The sequence below is a fragment of the Henckelia pumila genome, chromosome 4, assembly GCF_033568475.1.
Source record: "Henckelia pumila isolate YLH828 chromosome 4, ASM3356847v2, whole genome shotgun sequence".
Taxonomy (NCBI): Eukaryota; Viridiplantae; Streptophyta; class Magnoliopsida; order Lamiales; family Gesneriaceae; genus Henckelia; species Henckelia pumila.
This window is the reverse complement of record NC_133123.1, coordinates 14,063,515-14,074,136: the sequence shown is the minus strand read 5'-3', so window position 1 is coordinate 14,074,136 and position 10,622 is coordinate 14,063,515. Positions and strand designations below refer to the sequence as shown.

The window sequence follows — 10,622 nt, the reverse complement described above, 5'->3', positions numbered from 1 at the left end:
GCTATCTCTAATCTTTCTGATCATTCTATACCATGAAAGAATTCACCAAAATTGTTTAGAACAACCAAACAATAAGTCCCTAACTTTAAAAACCTTTCCTACAAGAAATAGAAAACCAAGATGGTACCAGATGGTGTCAAGAAAAATGGGTAACAAAAGAATGAAAATCGGGTTGGTTCATGCTACAAATCAGTCATTAGGCGAAGAAACGATACATGGAGATCAAGAAGTGAACATGGTCGATGTGCATTTCGAGAAAATTTCCAAGAACGTAAAATGGAGCGACTTATTTCCTCAATGGATTGATGAAAGTTTGCCATGGGACTCACTTGATTGCCCCGAGATCCCGATGCCGAATTTCGAAGCACACAAGGACTTGAACTTGGTTGTGGCTAACGTTCCTTGTGGAGGTGGGAAACATAGCAAGACTTTCGAGGACGTTTTAAGGTTGCAAGTGAACTTAGTTGTGGCTAACTTGTTGGTCAGAAGTGTGAGGAAGAAAAATGGGCAAGTTTTTGTAGTGTTTATTGGATCTTGTGGCCCCTTGTTGGAGATATTTAGATGTGATGATCTATTGTGGCATGAAGAAAATTATTGGATTTATAAGCCTGATTTGACAAGGTTACAACAAAAGGTGCTCATGCCAGTTGGTTCATGTCAACTTGCCCCTCCACACCTAAAACCAAGTAATGTTCTTTCTTTTGGCCATGATTTCTTATCTTTCCATGCACTTGCTAGTTATGGCTATATATATATATATATATCAAATATTTTTCGCTTGACGTGGAGTATTTCTGCCGGTGTAGCATAGTCTTTACCGAGTATTACATAACGATTGACCAGCTAATCCAAAAATCCTTTGTGATCTACGAATCTTAAATTTCATTGCTAGCTGATGTTGATTTATCTTGTTGCCACTGATCATTGTGATCTGGACAGCGTCGCGCGAGTCGAAAGAAGCATATGTAAGTGTGATTCATTCGTCGGAAGACTATGTATGTGGTGCAATAACTTTAGCACAAAGCATCATCAAATCCAACACAACAAGAGACCTAATCCTCCTAGTTGATGATTTCATTTCCAAGAAATCTTTGAAGGACCTGAAATCAGCAGGATGGAAAATCAAGCACATCCAAAGAATACACAGCCCTTATGCACAGAAAGGGACATACAACGAATGGAACTACAGCAAACTCAGAATATGGCAACTTGTGGAATATGACAAGCTCATCTTCATTGATTCTGACTTCATCATCCTACGCAACACCGATGGATTCTTCGCGTACCCTCAACTATCCGCTTCAGGGAACAGCAGGCATGTCTTCAACTCCGGATTCATGTTGATCGAGCCATCCACTTGCATGTTCGAGGCCTTAATGAAGCAAAGGTATAGAGTAGTGTCTTACAATGGAGGGGATCAAGGATTTCTTAATGACATGTTCATGTGGTGGCATAGGTTGCCAACTAAGCTGAATTTTCTCAAGGACTTCATCGCGATCTTAGACGGGAACCGAGACATCCCTGATGATGCTTATGCTTTGCATTACTTAGGATTGAAGCCATGGATCTGCTACAAAGATTATGATTGTAACTGGGATGTACTGGAAAATCAACGGTTCGGAAGCGACTCGGCGCACCGTATGTGGTGGCAAATTTACGATGAGATGTCAGATGAACTTAGGAGCCATTGTGAGTTGAGTCCTCAAATGGAGGCCAATGTGAGAATGTACAGAGAAATGGCTAGGAATGGAAGTTATCCTGATGGTCATTGGAAGATCAAAATCACAGACTCTAGGAGCCATTTTTCTCATGATTTAACTCATACATATTTTCCATAGGAATACTTTCATTGTTTTTTATGTTTTTTTTCTAAGAACATATGATCATTATCATAGATAATATATTATATAGTGTGGAGATATCTGAAACCAACAACAGAATATTTTAAAATTTTTTCTTTTGTTACACTAAATTTGAATTTTTTTTTTTGCTTTTCGTCCTATTTTCATCGTAGTAATGTAGTATGATGTCACACCAACAATTAAACCAAAATAATAATAAAGTTATTGGGCCAAAACAAAAAAAGAGACTTGCCGACTAAAAAATCATATTTACATCTTGAGCATCTGTCATCTAAAATTAACCGGGGAAAAAAAAGAGCATCTTTGGAAATTTATAATTTTACTCAACACTAAATCTAGATCAATAGGTATAGGTATAGGTAATGATCCCAAAATGTAACGACTTATTTTTCGTATTTAAAAAGCATGACATACAAATATATACTGCAATTTTGTTTTTATTTTTATTTTTTGGAGTAATAAATATACTGCAATTTAGGGAAACTCACATGATTATTTGAGGACAAGGATTCATATATTTTCAACTACGTATAGATTTAAATGTGAAAAAGGAACATGATGATTGTATACAATAATATAAACACGTACTTATATATATATATACGTGAAATGACGGATGCTCAAGTGAGTCAAGTCAAGATATTTATTATTGTATCACTTTGAATGTTGTTGAAGGAATGTGAGCTTACAAATACAAAACCTGGTTCTTAAACTGATATGACCATTGACGCAACTTTAATTTTAATCCACACACAAAAAATGTGCAACTCAATGTAGTCGTCAAATCCTGAATCTGACCCAGAGAATTAAAATATTATTGGTCAGCTGGATAGGAATAATGAGCTTAATTCCGTCTTGGATTTGTTGGACATGATCGAGCATTTCTACACCATTCAGAGGCAGCAAATTAAAGATGCATAAGATCAGTAATTGGCAATGACTAATTTCAAGATAAAACTGACATATTATTAATTCCTAGCTAGGAGGGTGCAAAGGTTGATGGAGGAGAAATTGGGGCGTCCGAGTCACACTTGATCATCGTCGTAGGATTCTCAATCCGCGATAATGATAAACTGAATATGTTTTTGTGGCGGCAACTTTTTACCCTTCAACACAATATCTCAATCTGTCTCGTAAAAACATCTCGCAAGAGTTTCTGTTATTTACACGACAGTCATGTTACTAATTAATTATGGTACAGTTTTTAACTATAAATTATTAAGCTTTGATTGATGTTGTCTCTGATGTTATCAAACAACATCGGCATATTAAACTTTTGGATTTGTCTTATATATGTTCCGTCGATACCTTTAAAATTAAAAATTATAACTTTCTATCAGTGTTTTCAACCGGACCGGACCGGTCAGTTCATCGGCTCGACCGGAAATCGGTCACATGTCTGGTCCAAAACACTCCCAAAAATCGTTTTAATGATCAAACTGGGCCAGAGACGATCAGAAATCGAAAAACCGGTTCAACTTCCAATTTATTTATTTTTTATTTTTTAAAATTTAAAATTTATATTATTAAAACCTTAAATTTAATATTTTATTATATATATGTGTATAATTATTTGAAATTTATACTTCGTTAAAAATATTATTTAGTAATACTAAACTTTTATAATTTATTATTTAAAAAATATATGACTATAATTGATATTTTGAATAGATTTATATAGTTATTTAGTTTTCAATCCATGATAAATATATATATTTTTTGTATATTTATATACATATGTTAAGTTTTTAAAATTTAAAATATATTATTTATTATATTATATTATATAAACGATTTTTCGACTATCCGAGTATAACAGTTCGATCGATTGAACCGTTTAAAAAAAATAAAAATAAAACTATTCAATCATTGATCCGATTATAAAAATATTGTTTTCTATAGTGCAACCTAAGCTGATGGAAACATATACTTTTCCACATAAAAATTATTCAATTTAAATTACTATAAGAGGATCCTAAATCTATGGGTATATTTCCACATCATCTATCTATCTATTATCTATTACCTATCTAAAAGTATGAATAAAAGGGCAAAGTTTTACGATTGTGAATTAGCAACTTTGCCCTTTTTCTCTCATTTCAATGTATTCTTAATACATATGCACAAGTATATAAAAATAAATAGGTATAAGAGATAGCATATTTCTATAGGGATATAATCTATCTATTTCTATTACCTATCTAAAAGTGTAAATAAAAGGGCAAAGTTTTACGATTGTGAATTAACAACTTTGCCATTTTACTCTCATTTCAATGTATTCTTAATACATAGGGATATATCTATTATCAATTAACTATCTAAAAGTGTGAATAAAAGAGCAAAGTTTTACGATTGTGAATTAGCAACTTAGTCCTCTCATTTCAATGTATTCTTAATACATATGCACAGAGATATAAAAGTAAATAGGTGTAAGACATAGCATATTTCTATAGAGATATAAAAGTAAAAATGTGTATGACTTCATGCCTATTTTTAATATGACTTTAATTGCAATTAGTGGATCAAACAGATTAATTTATATATTTTTTTATTATGACTTTAACTTCAATTAGTGGATCAAACGGTTCCTCATCCCTTGGTTCATGTAAAACGGCCCATAATATTTGCACAATTAATGCCTTAGTAATGTGCTAATTAATTGATGCTATAGATATATCATATGTACGGTTTTTTTAATAATATACGAAAATATTCATTGTTTCGGACATTCATGCTTTAGTAATGTGCTAATTAAATAATTGCAAATTAACTTATTTTTGTCTATTCGTCAAACAATTTTGGCTTTTTAACTTGAAGATGGAATGTGTTAGAGAAAAAAAGTAAGTTAAAAAAGAATTCATCACGGGTCCGAAACCATCAATTTTTTCTCCGAAAAGGTTTGGATATCATAATTTTCACTCAAAAGATATCTGCATGTCTAATATCTTTTGCTGGTTGTTGCTATCATTTTTCGTTGTAGCAGGTTCAACGGATTCAAGATGCATCGGAGTCGAGGAAAAAAAAACGGTGAACTTTGTTTTTTTCATACTATTAAATAAATAATAGTCGAGTTCTTTTATGTAACTAATAAACCAATAATAAAAGTATTCAAATTAACATGCTTCATGGTTTTATAGCTTAAATTTCAAACTCATGTTATTTATTTGATTGACAATATATTATTCAACGGGATACTTTCGCGCATGTTGATGATTGTATGCAAACAAATTCATTGTTCAATTCTTTTTTTATGATCAATCTCATATATTGTTAAATAATCAATTGCATCAGCTTTTAAATTTCATGTTTCAATTACATTAACTGAATACGCAATTGCTGAAAATACTCCAGAGGTAGGCAACTGACATTGTTTGGTTTGATGTATTATTAATCTATGTATAACTTATCACATTCAATCTCCACGTTATTCTCGTCATATTATTTATTTATTTATTAATTATTAATTTTATATCAATTAAATCAAATAAATTATATCTATCCATCAAATCAAATAATGTATTAAATATTATTTCTTATTTATTTTTAATTAACATTATATTACTTATCTATGTATTACTTATCCTATCACTCAAACCAAACGATGTTAAATACTTCAACTTCTTCAAAATATTTTTATATGTATTTATATATGCTTTCTGAATTCTTGAATAACATATAGTTTATCTTTTTCCTTGTTTATGATATGTAGGAACGATAGAGTTAAGTGATATAAATTCAATGGCGTGTATCATCACTATGAGGCAAAAATGTTTGAATTTCAGAACCCTACGTTTTGATGTGATAATGGTAAAATTAGATTAACAAACACAATCATGCCGCATGAATTGTTTGTACTATTTATTGACACACAATCCCCAAAAACAGAAATTTTCCAGAATAGATAAGATTGTATAACATTATATTTTCATTAACTTCTTTTGGTGTTAATGTAGATACTAATTTTGCTTATTCAAGTCGTGGAATCTACACATTTAGAGTATTAGGACTTGTGTTTCATACACTCCTATCTTTGACTCCTCGTGAGAAAAAACCATCTCAATTTCTATTGTATTTTTGGGATAATAACAATGAATTGGCTAATATGATGAGCATATTTGACTAGGGATGTAAATGAGACGAACAATTCGCGAACTGTTCGGGTTTCGGCTCGTTAAAAGCTCGTTCGAGCTCGTTTAATGAGGCTCGTTAAGTAAACGAACAAAGCTCGAGCTTTACAATATTCGGCTCGTTAGGTTGTGAACATGCTAGTTAACAGGCTGGTTAACAAGCTCGTAAGTCATCTCTTAGACGGAAAAAATAAAAGTATTAATATTTAATTTATAAATTTACACTTTACTTATGAAAAATATTGAAAAATCTATAAAAATTAATTTATTAGAATAAAATTACAAATTTTAATAATAATATTATATTTTTTTTCAAATATATAATTTAGTTTTTAATTAATTTAATGAATATTTAAATTTATAGTTTAAATATATTAAGCTCGTTTAGGCTCGATAAAACTCGAATAAGTTCGTGAGCCATGAATATATTCGTTAAATAAGCCCGGGCTCGACTCGTTTATAAATGAACCGAGCTTGAACATTCAAAATCTCGGCTCGGCTCGGCTCGTCTCGTTTACATCTCTATATTTGAAAATGTTGATATTTGTGAAGATACATATGTTGAATAGTTGCGTCGGATAAATGATTTCCCCTCTATTGAAGATGTAACTCTTCAAATATGCAATAATGCTGAATTAGATTAGCTTTGTTACAACAATCCTACAACTGATCAAGTTGTTGCTATTTGGATTGAGAGAAATAATCCTAATATTCCATGTGACAGGAACAAAAAAACTTCATGATTTTGATGGACAAAAACACAGAATAAAACATTATTTTGGTTGTTACGATCCTTTGCAATATCACATTCTTTTCCCAAGCGGTGAAAATGGATGGCACCAAACATTTCTAAATTTAAGAATGTGAGTATTATTCTGCAATCACATCATACTACTCAGAATCCAACAGATTTTTCCTCGGTGAAATATATTATTCACCTGAAATAGGCAGGTACGCTTTTCAATTTTTTCGTACTTATTCTTCCATGTGCTATATAATTATGCGGATAATTTAGTGTTAGTTTATACGATAGACTTTTATGATTTTGATGCAAAAAATAAATGGTTGTTTTTCAAATTTTAATTTATATTAATATTAAGATTAAGATTAACTAAAAAATGTATTGAAATATATTTATTATCTCAATATACAAATAATTATTGATTTTAAAACAATGATTCTTCTCATTTTACCATTATTATATCTCATAATTAAATTAATATTGATAAAAAAGTGTATCCAAAACAAAATAATATTAATTTTTTTTAACCGGCTTGTTTGAATCAAAATTTTAATTTATTTTAATTATAATTTTAAATGTGTGCCATGTTTTAATAAAAAAATTTATGTTATCCTATACATGTTTTCCGGCCATTGTTGAAACAATAACTTAGTTTCAACGAGGTGATTGAATGACATTGAATTATTTAAAAATTATACGAAAGATATCTTAGTGTTACCGTGTATTCTAATTTGAGTGATCATTTTCTAAGTTTGATCGTGTTAAATGCAAATCGATTCTTTAAAAACTAATTTAAATAAAATGTTTACTGTATTCGCAGTTGTTAGAAGAGATAGCAGCAAGGATGTTTTTTTTTTTTTTTTTTTTTTTTTTTTTTATCGAAAACACTATTGTTATAAATTTCAAATAACAAACATAGTTCATCAGTTCTTTTATACTCGGAAAATCATGCCGCATGAATTGTTTGTACTATTTACTGACACACAAATCTCCAGAAGCAAAGAATTTTCGAAAGAGAATCAGATTATATAACAGTATATTTTTGAAAGAGAATCAGAGTATATAAAAATAGATGTCTTATAAGTTTTTGTGATATTGTTGTGTCAATTTCTTGAATAAATTGGATATATCATTGTCTACTTGATAATCCAGGATTAACTCAACTGCAATCAACACTGGCAACGGAAATACTACAAAACCCAATTTGTGCCGAAACAGAAAATATAAACTTATGGTGTGTATAAAATTATCGTTCTTTTTTCATTAAAAGTAATTTTCTGCTACTAAGCAAAAAATATATATGTACAGATTGCAATGAGATCATACTAGAGCAATTGTTGGATGAGAATAGGGCTGGCATACCGTACCAAAATACCGGAATTTTAGCATACCGTACCGAAATTTTTTCAATATACATACATTTTTTCGGTATCTATACGATATCAATATGGATTTTTTTCGTCCCAAAGTTTCGAAATTTTACTATCGGTATCGGTATGAATTTTTTTCATACCAATATTTATAGTAAGGTATAACGAAAAACCACCCCTAGATGAGAATACTTCTTTGAAGCAAATACAAATACAATGTTTAGTTTACAAAATAAATTTAAATAATGTATATTTCTTATAAGTAGAGTTATATGAATTATGTTCGCATAAACAATTAATTCATGTATTGTTACTTTAAAGTAATTATATGTGAGATTGAAAATAAAGCAAAACCATGACATGAAATATGTATCAATTATCTCAAACAATCATTAAAACAACCCAAGTAGTCAGTTGTATCAATTGCAAAATGCAAAATGCTCAAATGATTCCAAGGTAATCGGTTTCTCAATTGTGGTATTTATGTTAAAATTCAAATTGTGCCATGGTAATCATATTCAAAATTATTGGAATTATTTAAATATATATTTATACTTTGATGCTAACTGAAACTCTATAGATATAGGTTAACAAAGACGGTGTAAGACTATGACACATCAGCAAATATTACATTATTTGAATATGCGATTTCAGATTATATAGGTTTCTCGATGAAGGAATACATTGATCTGCTCAACAATGTATACATGATTGTAAAATACAAATTTCAAGTTTCATATTTACAGATTATATAATATAATATACATTGAAAATAAATGATGACAAGATCAAGATGAAACAAAAATAACGAATACTCTTGACCACCCAATCAAAAAAGAGCATATATTATTTTCAAGATGGATAAAGAACTTGGTAAAAAGAAGAAGCTTCTCTGTATTGGAGTGGAAGGGTAGAAAAAACTGTTGCAAAAAAAAGCTTCGAAACTAAAACTTCAAGAGAGCAAAAGACACCGAAGAGAAAAAAAAAAAAGAGATTCACCAAAATCTACAAACAAGAAAGATAATGTGTAGATATAAAAAAAAAAATGAAATCATTGATATCGAAAATGACGAAAAATTGGATGTGTTTACTCAATGAAAAAGACACATAATTATACAAAGAAATGGATCAGATGTTAAAGTGGTTGGGGTGAAAAAGGATAAACTTTGAATATTTAAGTGATTTGTTATTGGTAGTATCGCGTGTGAATGTCCAAATTTGATTCATAAATATTTTATTATTATGATTATTTTTATTTATTGTCTTATTTTCGTTAGTTTTACTTCCTATGTTTTCTCACATACAATGCACTTGCATGTGACTAGTTTATCAAATATATCACAAACCAAATATTTATATAACTCATTATTATTTTACCACTATTCATTTATTTTCCATTTAAATAAAATGGACTTCTTCGTAACGCACACAGGCATATAGCTCAAGCCGCACGCCTGCAATAACAAGTAATTTTTTTAATAAGAATTTTTTTATTTCTACTATTTTATAATAGTTGAGGGCATTAGAAAAACTATTTTTGGTATGACATGAACACACCAAAAATTATTTTCTATTTTGCCCTTCTATTAAGTATTTTTTTTTTGAGAAAAGTCTCTTAAATAAATTTATACAAAACTTCTCCACTAAAAAAAACTCAACGACCGTAAAAAAAAAATACATAATTATTTTATAAAATTAGATTTTCGATCCACAAGTTATATATATATATATATATATATATAGTTCTTTTATGGTGTCCAACACTATATATATAATAGTTGAGGGCATTAAAAAAACTGTTTTTGGTATGACATGAACACACCAAAAATTATTTCCCATTTTGCCCTTCTATTAAGTATTTTTTTTTTGAGAAAAGTCTCTTAAATAAATTTATACAAAACTTCTCCACTAAAAAAAACTCAACGACCGTAAAAAAAAAAAACATAATTATTTTATAAAATTAGATTTTCTATCCACAAGTTTTATATATATATATATATATATAGAGTTCTTTTATGGTGTCCAACACTATATATATATTATGTTACACACGCAACGCGTGTGCTGCGGTGATTAGTATATATAAAATGTCCGGACATTTCCACGTCTCCAAATGTCTTCTATTGTGTCATAAGTTTAAAATCTATAACAGAAACAATTCATTGGCAATTTACCATTTGCAGTTTGATTGGTTTTCTCATTTGCTTCGATCTACTAGACATTGTTAGACTCATACATGAAATTAGGAAAGATAAATAGTATAAAATGATAAATCAATATATTTCAATAAAATTATGATATATAGATACATCAAACAGGCCGGTCCGTCCCTACCCGCCCAAACATGTGGCCCTTTTGGATAGGTCCGTTTAGGTCCGCCTCCAAACAGGCCACTAAAACCCCAAACCAAACCCGTCTCGCCAAGCATTGCGGGCCGAAAATTTTTAAAAAAAGAAAATAATAAAAATAATAACACTATGGTATTTAAAATTGAAAAAATATATTAATAATTTTACACGAT

The 10,622-nt window shown here is 29.7% G+C and overlaps 1 protein-coding gene across 1 annotated transcript; it reads left to right on the top strand.

Annotated features, from left to right (window-relative positions):
- Nucleotides 1–235: 235 nt before the first annotated feature.
- On the top strand, nucleotides 236–1,838 carry LOC140860521 (putative UDP-glucuronate:xylan alpha-glucuronosyltransferase 4). The gene is made up of 2 exons (XM_073263529.1): nucleotides 236–686; nucleotides 940–1,838. The coding sequence occupies exons 1-2, from the start codon at nucleotides 236–238 to the stop codon at nucleotides 1,836–1,838; spliced, it is 1,350 nt and encodes a 449-aa protein (XP_073119630.1).
- Nucleotides 1,839–10,622: the final 8,784 nt, after the last annotated feature.